The 13294-nt window shown below is 41.1% G+C and overlaps 1 protein-coding gene across 5 annotated transcripts in view; it reads right to left on the bottom strand.

The window, feature by feature from the left end:
* The window catches only part of LOC139019889 (stonin-1), a 98661-nt gene that overhangs the window by 50471 nt on the left and 34896 nt on the right, over window positions 1-13294 (bottom strand). For 4 of the 5 annotated variants that reach the window (XM_070429175.1, XM_070429176.1, XM_070429178.1 and 1 more), the window contains 2 exons: window positions 9143-9345; window positions 3377-6389 (listed from right to left, as the gene is read on the bottom strand). In XM_070429175.1, the coding sequence (XP_070285276.1) occupies window positions 6315-6389; window positions 9143-9345 (278 nt within the window). In that variant the 3' untranslated portion in view covers window positions 3377-6314. Of the gene's footprint in view, window positions 1-3376; window positions 6390-9142; window positions 9346-13294 lie in introns of those variants that run through there. The other variant, XM_070429180.1, reaches the window with a different exon arrangement.

Genomic DNA, 13294 nt, shown 5'->3' with positions numbered 1-13294 from the left:
TTAAATACAATTGTAACAAGAAAAATCTTTTATTTCATAGACACTGGGAAAATGTACGGGTAACTAGGTTGCGCCCCATGAAATTGCCATCAAGATGGATAAACTTTGTAAGATTCAATCCAATGCACCCAGCCCTGTGCTTTAGGACCCAGGGTAAGGGCATACAAGGTCCCTGGAGTAGATAGAGTAGCTCCAGAGACTGGGGAGGGGCTGGAAGAGAGCAAAATCTCATGGAATCATTGTGTGTGTACACCAAGCATGTCAAACTCGCAGCTGGCAAGCTGATGCAGCCCATTGGCCACCAGTTTGACATGCTTGTGGTACACAAAGGGGGTGAAGTGGAGACAAAACAGCAAAGAATTGATGGATGAGAATTTGAGGGATTTTGTTACAAATATGACCAGTTTTAGGTCACTTAATCCTTTGTTGTTCCTAAGGAATTAGAGCCAAGCCCTGTAGCTAAAACAGTGCTTACTGATCTGGCCTGTAGGAAGTTTTATTTCCTGTAGCAGTTTTGAAATTTAACTTGAATATTGAAATGGAAGTTAAATTTCAACACATGGCAGTGAGGGGAGTTTGCCAATCTAAAACATGCTTTGGTGGGGAGGGGGAGGTAATTGATTATTTTAAGGTGATTATTTTTAAGAAACTATTTTAAGCTGGTTGTTTTTAAGAAAAGACTCAGGAATAACCTTTGGCCTTCCCCCTGCCTAAAATTATTTAAATAGAGGATCTACTCCAAGATGGGAGCTATCATCATAAATCACTGTAGTCTGATATGAACTGAATGTGATGCACAGGGAGGAACCCAGCAACGCCCATCTGCTCAAAGTCCTCTGCCCACTGTTAAAGATGACCCAGCAAACATATTTACCAAACATTTGCTTTTCATCTCCATGTGAATTGTCTCCTCCCCTTTGGAGTTCCAAACCAGGACCTCCCCTGTTCTTTATCCTTAGCTCAAACCCCAACTGCCCCAATTGTCCTTGGTTCCAGATTCTCACGGAATCTCCCCCCGCCCCCAACCCCAGTAGGTACATATGCAATAAACTTGGTTGTTTTCTCTTGTTGATTAGAAGAACTTTAAAAGGGTAGGAAAAAAAATGTATTCTCCCTCTCCCCTCACAGCACCTTTCTCATAAAAAGGGTGGGTAGAGAGGTTGTTAGGTTGGTTTATTTTAGAGCTGATTTATCTTCATATCTTTTACAGCCTCTCCCCTCAATCTTATCTGAAGTATATTCTATACAATTATATAAAAATAGCTTTCTAAACTTTCAAAAAATAGTTTTAAATGCCCATTATATCCATAATACTAGTTGCCAAGATTTGAAAATTCTTTAGAATTATCCTGTGGACAAAGTTTGTCCTGCTGTCAGGAAAAATTGCCAAAGATTTTGAATAGTAGCTCAATTGTCCAGGTTATCAACACCTTTCATTGTCTTTGCATTATTTTACAAGTCTGTATATTTTAGAAAACTGATAATACACATAATACAAGTCCATACAAATGCAGATTAATTGTGGGCCAGTAGGGGAAATTGATTATCTAATCTAATAAAAGAGAAACATGCAAATTGACCACACCTCCGCTATGCCCCAAGCCATGCCCACCAGACAATAAGAGCGACTATATGCAAATTAACCCAACCAAGATGGCAGCCGGCGGCCAGCAGCCATGGAGCTGGAGCAAGCAGGAGGCTTGGTTGCCCCGGCGATGGAGGAAACCAAGCTTCCCGCCTGCCCTGGCCGGCTGTAGCCTCCGCTCAAGGCAACAATGTTTCAATTATAGAAGATAAATAAATCCCAGATACCTGCTTCCAGCCAGCCTCCACTGGGAGCTTGGGTGGCTGGGGGCCATGGCCAGCCTGCAAACAGCCATCAGCCCCTCACCCAGGATGGCCACACCCTCATGGGGTGAGGGTCCCCACTGGGGGTCTTGGCCAGCCTGCAAACAGCCATCAGCCTCTCACCCAGGCTGGCCAGGCACCCCAGCAGGGACCCCCACCCTGAAGGGGGTGTGGCAAGTCTGAAAACAGCCATCAGCCCCTCACCCAGGCTGGCCAGGCACTCCAGTGGGGCCCCCCACCCTGATCTGGGACACCCTTCAGGGCAAATCAGCTGGCCCCCACCCATGCACCAGGCCTCTATCCTATATAATAAAAAGATAATATGCAAATTGACCCCAACAGCAGAATGACTGGGAGTGACTGGTCACTATGACACACACTGACCACCAGGGGGCAGACACTCAATGCAGGAGCTGCTCCCTGGTGATCAGTGCGCTCCCACAGGGGGAGCTGTGCTCAGCCACAAGTCAGGCTGACGGCTGCCAGCACAGCGGTGGTGGTGGGAGCCTCTCCCGCCTCCTCAGCAGCACTAAGGTTGTCCGACTGCAGCTTAGGCCTGCTCCCCACTGGCAAGTGGACATCCCCCGAAGGCTCCTGGGCTGCCAGAGGGATGTCTGACTGCCAGCTTAGGCCCAATCCCCCAGGGAGCGGGCCTAAGCCAGCAGGTGGTCATCCCCTGAGGGGTCCCAGACTGCAAGAGGGCACAGGCCACACTGAGGAAACCCCCCTCCCCCCCAGTGCACAAATTTTTGTGCTCCGGGCCTCTAGTCTATATATATAAAAGCCTAAGCGACCATTACGACCGGTCGACCGAACAACCACCAGGGGGCTGACGCTCAATACAGGAGCAGCCCCCTGGTGATCAGTGCGCTCCCACAGCCAACCTCCTGCAAACAGCCAACCTCCCATGATCCCTCTTCCTGGCCAGCCGGCCAACCTCCCATGGTCCTTCCCCCTGGTCGGCTGGCCCCAATCGCCCCAATAGGCCCTGATCAGGATTGGGCAAGATGGCCCCAATCAGCCCCGATTACCGGCCAGGCCAAGGAACCCCACCCATGCATGAAGTCGTGCACCAGGCCTCTAGTTGATTATATTACTGCATTGTGGATAGATTCATTTTACATCTATTTGTAAATTCATTTCAGAATTCCTTATTTCATGTACATCTCTGCTTTTGAATTTTCCTTGGAACAAGTTGCAACATGTTAATCCCCCCCTCTACACACATACCCAATTAGTTAACAAATTAAGTAAAACCGTGGGCATATACTCACATTATTTCTTTAGGAGAGTAATGATTATATCCTCTTTTAAAAGTCATCCTTTAACATCCCAAATGATAGTTTGGTGGTGTTATTTTTCCAGGATGTGCCAAGATGCCATGTTCACTGACTCCTTAATAGTAAAGCAGTATACATTCGCCTGACAGAGTCAATTGTTTAAGTTTATTAAAATTGACTTCACACCTTTAAAAAAAAATAGCCCCAGACCTTGCAAAAGAAGATATAAGTCCACCACACAGCAAGAATCATTTGAAATACATCTTTAATTTTGAAAAACCAATATGCAATCTACCAAATACTTTGTTACACGATTATTAAGGCTCAATCTATTTTATATTTGTGTTGCTATGTCATAAAGTAATATTTTAAGTACGATATAATACTTAATCATTATTAAGGAAGGCTTTCTAACTGAATTTACAAGAAAAGGGCTGTATCATAAGCACAGCTTCAGAATGAAGGTAAATAATCCTTAGAACTATCTAATATATAAATCAGGTTAAAAAAAAAAAAAAAACCACACAAAACAAATCCAATCTGTATGTGCTGAAAAGTATTTTTTTCATACCTTTTAAAATGAATAAACTATTTCTATTCCCATAGAAAGAGAAAATGTCTTTAAATTCTGATCTGTACAATTGATCAAGGAACCATCAAGCCATGAATTCACTTCCACAGTTAATATGATCCTTTGACTGGGAAGGCAACCAGACCTGAACAATTAGAGCAGGACAACTAGTCAGAACCTGGTCAAGTCCTGGGAAGCCTGACATGTGTAATCAAATGACTGACCCCTAACCAGTCAAACTCAGAAAGGGTTGATCTAAAGTACATAAACTAAAATGCTGGAAAGGAGTAGTTCCTCCTTCACTCTCCTCCATCCTTGCCAACCTTAAAAGCAAGGGGTTCCATTATTATAGTTGTCTTTCAGATCATCATTTACTTTCTAGCAAAGGAGATTCTACTTCTTAATTTGTAAGTCTAAATGGACCCTATCTAATTTTTCACTTATGGCACTGTGGTCACATCTTACCTTCTGTCGTTTCTGAGGTCAAAAGAATTGTATTAAAAAGCCTCTCCTTCCTCCACAGAATGTTAATTTAACGCTAAGTAATGAATATTTAAGAATCCTAATAGATGTGCAAATGAACAATTATGCCATAGCACCCCGCTGTTAACGCCATCAACCTTTGCATTGCAGCGGAAACTCAATTTGGGCTTTAGTCAGCGGTTTGTTACTAGGTTTCCAACACTGATCTTGAGATGCTCCTGAAGGCTGATGGCTGGTAAGTAAGTGACCCCAGCAGTGAGGTAGTCACAGACCGGGCAACCTGTGAAGCACGAGGGGCGATTAATTGAACCCTTTGCTGAAATTATTCCGAGGTGTAAATATTCATTAAGTCCAACTGAATCAGACTCTGAGTTCTTCATGGGCAGGATGCCATTAAACAGATTTGAAAGGAATGGCAGTAATTAACCCAGCGAACTTTGCTGGCACCTGGAGCAGCAGCACCCCCAGCCACCTTCATATTTGGTTTGAGCAGATTGCAGTCTCTCCAGAGTGTGCTGCGCCAGAGGATGGGGAAAGATGGTGGAATTTTTCTTAATGACGCACACACAGATTTGCCCTTCCATACATCAACAGTGAGTCTCAAGCATATGATATTATGAGCAATGCATCAAGTGGGGTTAAAAAGAGCAATAACACTTCATTTTAACAGTCAACTTCTGCCTTCCTTGCTGTTATAGCAAAATAATGAAAAACAATAAAATCTGCTGATTGATACAAACCATCATACATGTTCGTTTTAATCTGGTTTTGGAACAGATTACAATGAATGGGACACAATATTAAATAAAACATAAGACATAAACTCTGAGCCGACCAATAAATGTTGTTTGGAAGAACATTATTATATCAGTTTTTACTCAAAACAAATCTAGTAAATAGAGAAAAATATCTCCTAATCATATTGTAGATCCAACATAAATTGAAGGTGTGTTAATACCAAATGGAGGACTTTGTTTTTCAGACTAAAAAAATACCTAGAATATAGATTTCATGAATTTTAAAATTTGACCTTTCCCTGTAAATATTGAAAGGAAGTTATAAACAGGATTATAACTGCTAATGCTATTGGCTTTTCATTAGAAACCAAACATTTAGCTGACCGAAGAACAGAAATGTCAAAAATCTAGGGAAAATAATCTAGTGTTTTTCATTTTGCTCTAAATTTAGTAGAACTAGCATAAAATAATCATGAGCTAGACTTCTACTCACGAGAGACTTATGTTAATCACAAATAATACTTTATCAAAATACATTCTTAGAGTCTGTACTTTTGGGAAAGAATATTCATGAAGTTTAAAAATTCATCTTTAATGCACATAAATATTTTAACTGGTGTCCAATACTGGGATTCCATTTTAAAAGAAATCTCTCCAAGCAAAAGGCAATAGGTCTTAGTGACTGGTACTAAAATATGTATATCAACAGAAATAGCTTCTTTGCAGCCAACACCAGAATACAAATACATTTTGAAAACAATAATACCAGGGGCAGAGACAGGTACCAAATACACAGCCAATGATTACTTGCCATGTGGTAAGAGGACAGGAAGATAAATAATTCAAAACCACAGACACTTTCCACATCTCCATTTTAGCTTGTGGTTTCAGCATCAATCTATACCGACCCACATTTCAGAGATGAGCAAGAGGGAAAATTAAGTATTTTGGTTTATGTGTTTTTTTTTTATTGCCTCACCCTCCAGTACAGGTGCTAACATAGCAAGAAGAAATAGGGACTGGAGGATAATAAATATGACAGCTGGGTAATCCAAAGCACAAAACAATCAGCCACTGAGTAATCAAAAATCAAAACCCCTTTAGCCAAACTGGCTGTTGGGTCACACATTGAATAACAGCGCCTTTGAGTTTCAATAGGAAGCAGAAACATCACGCAAATTATAGACACATTTTAAATCAAACCCCTGGAGCACAAATATATCAAAAAGCATAAAATATAGATTGTTCAGTTTCAGGTCTAAACTTCTTCAAACACAGCCAGCCACTGGAGCTGTCCTAAGCCCTCTATTCAGAAGTCATTTCCACCAGACAGTAGCAGAACTGTGTGTGATTACTATTTGAAAAGTGGGTTGTCATCATTAACTCCTGCTACTCCTACTGAGTGATGCAATCACCAGCTTTATCTGGGTCTTCCCCGTCGATTTTAATCCACTTCTTTTCTATTTCAACCTGTTATGCAAAAGCAAAAACACGAGCAGCATTAACAAATGCAACACAGCACTAGCACCTGTTCAGTCCCATTTCATACATGAGGCATGCTCTGCAGCCACAACACCCTTTGGACACAGGCACAGCCCTTCCACCCCCTCACGCTCCTTCCGTAGTGAGGCACTCTCTTCTCTTTTGGGCAACAGAGGTCCCCCTTCCCCCACCCCAATCCTTCCCTCTAGGGTCAAATCTTAAAAAGAACTAAAACTCTCCTCTCTTCTAAGTCAAACATCATTTTTATAAAAATGTACTCAGAATATATATTGATAACACAGACCTCTGGCTAGGGATGTGATCAATTATATCCTCATATCATAGAGCCAGGCTTTGGCCCACCTGAGATAACACAGACCACCCTCAATAAGGAAGCCCCCATCAATCTCTATCCTATTACCCCATTTGATTCTCTTCCTAGAATCTGTCATTATTTGACATTACATTATTTATTTGTTTACTAATTGTTTTTTGTTCCCCACTAGAAGGTAAGCTGCATGAGGACAGGCAGTATCTCATTTACTCTTGTATCCCCAGCATCTAGAGCAGCACCTGGCACTTAGAAATTGCTCAATAAATACTTATTAAATGTAAGATTACATTTTGAAACCAACTGCCACCCAGTGCAGATCAATTAGTAAATGCTGTTAAACTAGAGACTGTTGCATAATTTTGAGTTGTCCTTCGGCACTATGTGAAACTGGCGTACCCCGTGAATAGAAAACTAGGTATAGAGGAAGTCTCTGTGTGCGCTTGACCCACATTTCAGTCACACATAACACTTATACACCTAGTGTTACAGGTCAGGTTCCCCAAGATGCAAACTCTGAGATGGAGAATGGTGTGCAGAAGGTCTACTGGGGGGTTGACACTTGGTGCGGGAGGGAAACGGGGGAGAAGGAAGGAAGCAGAACAGGAAGAAGGAGAAGCTGGGCTGCAAGGAGGTCACAGTAAAGGCTTCAGGGGGTGCCCAGGGGAAGCCGAAGCTAGGATGGCCCTGTGGAGTTACCCAAGCCGAGGCAAAGGGTTTTCACACCCCTGCATCCACCAGTCGCTGAACGAAAGCTGCCCCAGGGAGAGCGCAGGACCTGGAGCTCTCTTCAGCCAGGGCAATTCCAGCTGCTAGGGGAACAAGCGCGTAGGTCCCCTCGGGGCTGCACAGGACAGGTGGCCCAAAATAAAGAAAACTCCTGACAGACTCCTCTGTTATCAAACCACCAGTTGGTGTTTATGAGTCGAAAATCAGAATGACATTAATCATAGCTGAGACTCAAGCAACACAGATTTCAAAATGATATGAGAAAGTATAAAATGCTATTCATGTGCAAGATAAAAGAAAAATAAATTCTAACCAGAACCACCTGTTTGTTATTTGCTGTTTACGTTTTTGTTTTGTTTTTTACTTTGGAAATATTTTCTAATTAAATGATATATTTGTAAACGAAATCGGTGACGCATCACCATTTCAAGATACTATGGGAAATATATGGCAGCGTTTATGTCTAAATCTACTAACTTTGAAGACGAGAAGAAAAGCCAGTTTAGAAACAGGTGCAAATGTATGCCACTCTTTAATTCTTCTGGCCTAAGGATGCAGAAGCGCTGATGTACCGGGAACCAATTCCAGCATGTCATAATTTTAAGAGTTTCATCAAAAGGTTGATGAAACTTGGGGACTCAACAGGGTTGAGTCACACATGTAGTCACCTGTTGGGAATGGCTAAAGGCATTTCCCCAAACCTGAATAGGAAACTGATTGTGGCTGCCAGACAGTTAAAGGGCATCTTAATCTACATGTTAGTGCCTCCTACTGGCCAAACACCTGAACAGCCTTAGGCTATTCCCCAAACTGACAATGCTTCTACCCTTTGAAACCTTACCCTTTGAAGTGTATTATCTCCACCTTGCCTTAGGACAAATTGTGTTAATAAAAGCAAGGGTCCTAGACAAGGGGGGAGTCTTCAGTTCCTTTAGCTGAAGGTCCTCTGACCCCCAATGCCTTTCAAAATTATATCTCGTCTCCGGACTCTTTATTAGTCTCTGGATTCCTATGTCATCTACGCGCAGCCTTTTCCAGATTCCTGAACCCTTCTTGATGCTGGGACATGAACCCTGGCATAAACGGACGCCCGAAGTGGGACTTTCTGAACGCTGGTAAGCACCAAAATGATGGTGAACATTTTAAATTGTTGTAATAGAGTAACTTCGCATTTCCCAAGGGGTGCTTCACAGAATACCATTTCAGAAGATACTGATATACATTTTACATGCACATGCCCATACAGACCAGATTTCATAATCAATAAGTTGGAGGAAACTGGGTCAAGGTTAACAAGGACTTCTCAGAGCCTTCATTTAATGTTAAAGTGTGGCATTCCTAAGCTTTTTTCTTTTTTTTCCTGGATACATGTTCCACAGAACACATATTGGGAAGTGCTATTCTAACATGATTTTTGTTATAAATATGCTTCTGAAATGTGAATTCATTTTTAATGCCCTGTTTTCCATTGAGAGCTGATTAAGTATGTAACCCTGTGTGCTCAGGCTCCTAACATTCTCTAGAACTGAGAAGGGACAAACTAGGCTCACAGGTGACCATCAAGTGTGCATAGGTCAAACACAAACACACACACCCATACATAGTCACGTAAGAGGGCAAGGCAAATATCTAAAACCAATCATGTCACAGCTCTAGAAGCCCTAAGGGGTTTGGGATGTACCTGGATGTTGTAGCAAGCTCGCTGAAGAATGTGTTTCTGTGGCTGCACATCGCTCTCCACCCCCAGAGACCTGACCTCTGTCCTTGAGGCACAGGTGTCGAGCATCCCAAACTGAACAGTAGCAAATGGATACCAATCAGAGGGAATTTCTTGGTCTGATCCAAGTTCTAGTTTGTATGACAAACAATGGGGATGATCAGGACCTTGAGGAAAAAATCAAATTGTCAGTCAAAGTATTTCAATAGCCATTGAACATTTCTCTTGAATGTAAGAGGCACTCATCCCTCTCTTTAATAAGCAATTCCATTAGCACTATGGCAGCGTGAATTCTGTTTGAGCAAAATACCATCAAAATTTACAATTCTGCACTAACTAGGGGGAAATCTTCAATTTTTAAATACTAGCTTTAAAATAAATACAACTTTATTATTGTATACATGTATATATGAACTCCTAAAAATGTTTTCAGTTGAAGTATGTTAAGTTTCTTTAATTAAAAGATACTATCTTTTACTTAATATGTGTAGGATTTATAAAAAGTACTGAGGTAAATAACATGACTTTCTACAATGTATGTAGGATCTGTAAAAAAAAAAAAAAAACAAAAAACAACAAAACTTGCTTAATTAGGCTAAATGACCTCTTATAATAATTCTTAATTTATTCATTTTCTTACTATTCTTATTGATAGTTAATGCAAAGATAAGCTATCTAAATTAGGTCACATTATAAAATAATTCTGATTTTTTTAAGTTAAACTTAATGAAATTGTATTACATTTCAGGAACTATTTTAGGCCAAAAATTCCTTTTTCAGTAGAACAGATTATATTTTAATACATTAATTTCCACTCACCCTTCTTAAAGCTTTGATGAAAACAGACATGCAGTGTAGAGATGGGCTTATTGGCTTTGACTGTTTCAATCTAATATTTGTTTTCACTTAATTCAATGTGTCATTTATTGAGCATCTACTCTATGCCAGGCCAGGCTTTGTGCCAGACCTAGGGATATCAGATAAATGCAAAAATTTAAGTGTAGTCATATAATGTTTGTGAGTGTGTGAGTGTGTGAGTGTGTGTGAGTGTGTGTGTGTGTGTGTGAGAGAGAGAGAGAGAGAGAGAGAGAGAGAGATAATGGAGTAAAAAATATTTCCATTGTAATCACTGTAGTAATAGTGATTCTGTTGCATTTTCCACAGCATCTACATATCCAATGCAGCTATCTGCCCTTAAATAAATGTATGAGGTGACAGTAATTTCAAAGCCAGATTAAATTACTGTAGCACTGACATAGCTTCCAAAATAACATTTCCATCAGAATATAGCTTTAGGCACAAAAACAAGAGTTTAAAGGATTTCACTTAATTCTTAAAAGATAAATTGCCTTTCATCCCTTACAATCTGTTTCTTGTAGAGAGACTAATAGAATTCTAAGGCTGTAAAAGGCCTTGAGAAGTCATCAATCCATTAACCACCAGAGGCTCGTTAGCCACCCCCACCACTTACATGCAGGGTAGGACCACAGTGGCCTCTGAGGTGCTCTAAGCTACCCAGATCACTGCAGGCAGGTGATAACTTTATTCACACACACACACCCAGGGGAGAGTCCACCATCCATTACCGTTTGTTTCTAGTCTTCTGCCTGAAGTGCAGACACAGTAAGTTCATTTAAACTTAACTCAGGAACTCTAATGTCCATTATGACACACAGTGGTGAAGAACACAAACACTGGATCCAGGTTGCCCAAAGGCCAGTCCCAGCTCTGCTACTCAATAGCTGTGTAATCCTTGGCAAATTACTTGATCTCTCTGAGCCTCAGTTTCCCCATATGAAAACGGGGGTGATGATGCTGATAATAATAATATAAACCTTACAGGATTGTTATGAGGATTAAACAAAACAATCAGCAAACCTAGACACTAAAACCATGGTATACTATAGTGGTATAGATACAAGTGGGGGATATATTCTGGTATGATTACTTTGCAAAGTACTATTCGATTATAAATACGATATTATTTAATTACTATAATTTTGCTAAGGAAGTGACATTTTTAGAGCTGAAAATTATATTGGAGATTATCTAATTAGATATTTCACATTTTAAAGGGGAAAAAATTTTTTGGAATCTCCTGCAATCAAAATTACCAAAGTTGAAGACCTAGTACTCCAAAAAATGTTAGAAACAAAACCTTTCTGCTTGTTTGTCCTAAAAACTGGTAAAAGGTAAAGGAGAGCAATTGTTCCTTTAAGCTTTCTGGCATATTTTCTTTGGCTTTTAAAAACTCTAAATACTCTACAATGTTTAATAACATACTCCTCCTTTAGACTTTGGTCTCCGTGAGGAGAGGTATCATGTCTGTCCCTAGGACAATGTTTGGCACGTTTGTGGGTCAATGGATATTTGATGAATTTACAAAAAAAGAAAGGAAAATCATGTTATTTATCTCAGTACTGACCAGCAGGGGGCACTCTCGGGCTTTGGAAATTGCTATTCTCTCACCAGAACTTTCTCAGCAAAGGGAATGCAAATTACAGTATCTTCTTAGGTCCAGTAGATATCTGGTCCTTCTCAAACCAAAACATTTCACATCTGAAACAGAACTGTTGCAAGTTGGAAGATATGAATGGCAAGAGAATGATACAAGTGGAGGAAGAGAAAAGCAACCAATGTGCTGGTGACAGAGAGCAAAGAGAAAAAGTAAAGGCAAATTGGGAAGGTAGAGATAGATATGTTTGTTAATTGACCCTCCACCATTTCCACTCTCCTAATTCTATGCCACCATCTGCACCTCCTTTGGCTAATTAATGTTCTCATCTTTTCCTCTTCTTCCTTTCTCTCCCCACCCACCTCTGTTTCCCAACCCTCCGCTCCTCCCACCGACCTCCTAATCCCCCACCAAAGCCTGTCCTCAGGAAAGGTTCCTCTGTTCCTTTGCTGTCATTCACATCTTTGTCTGAATAAACTATCTGAGCTACCTGTCCAAGGCCAACTTCTGTTGTAAAATGAAAGACCTGCCCACTGTTAAAAGAAATATTAAGCATTGACATGCTAGAAGACACATTTAAAGGGCCAGCAGCCCATCCCACCTCCCTTAAAACCACATGTAAGTGAAAATGAAGTCAATCCTGATCTCAAAATTCCACAGGAGGGAAGGCATAATTTTTTTAAATTAGTACCTAGCAGAGTAGTTCTTATATTCTCTTTCATTTTCCATTTTAAAATATTTTTTTTCTAACAGTGTAGATTTTTCAGAAACTAGCCTGGAAAAGGTAATGTTTTAAAGACTTTAAAAATCTGCTGTTCTCTAAACACCCAATGGCTTTAAAAATCATATAGAAAAGTGGAGATGTACTCTAAGACTCTGTTATTCTACGTGTTGTCCGTGGGCAACAGCATTGGTATCACCTGAGAACAGTTATCAGGCCCCACATGTTGAATCACAATCTACATTTGAACAAGGTGATTCATGTACACACAAAAGTTCGAGAAGCACTGCCTTAGACAAAAATTTCCTCTCCACCCCAACCTATTTCTATACTTCTCTCCTCCAGTGGCAAGTGGCCAGGCACCCTCTCACTCTTTGCGTTTCCTCCCCCAGCCCCACCGTGGTGAAGCCACAAGACTGGACCACAGGATGCTACCCACTGCAGAGCCACCTCCTGCCCACCTTCTACCTGACACACTCCATTTGCCTTTTCCCCAGGCCTCCTCTTTGCACACAGAGCTGATCTGAACAAAGCAACTTTGATCCTAAAGGATTTGTTCAGTAAATTATCACTGGAATGCTTGTAAAATGCTTTCTGTGTGGGCCTGGTGCTATGAAAGTCTTCAAAAAGAATTCCCGAAGGCCAAGATCAAGTCCAGCCACCTCTCTGGGAAAACCCACTCTTGTAATTGTTCTTTGTGAGCTCAACTGCTAGTAAAAACAGGCACAAGAGTAATAACAGAGCTCTATAGACATAGGGATAGACAGCGCAGGGAGGGATGTTCTCTGCCTAGGGGACCATAATATGTTCCACAGGTCGGTAGTTCTCAACACTAGCTGCCTGGGAGAGCCTTTTATCAGCGCCCATACCTGGGCCTCCCCCCACCAGAGAGTCATGGTTGGGATAGAGCCTAAATGTGGGTATGATGTTTTTAAAGCTC

This window comes from Myotis yumanensis, unplaced genomic scaffold, assembly GCF_028538775.1.
Source record: "Myotis yumanensis isolate MYYU_CA2020_CCGP unplaced genomic scaffold, mMyoYum1.0.hap1 SCAF_11, whole genome shotgun sequence".
Classification (NCBI taxonomy): Eukaryota; Metazoa; Chordata; class Mammalia; order Chiroptera; family Vespertilionidae; genus Myotis; species Myotis yumanensis.
Note: the sequence above shows the minus strand (reverse complement) of the source record. Positions and strands in the feature narration are given on the sequence as shown.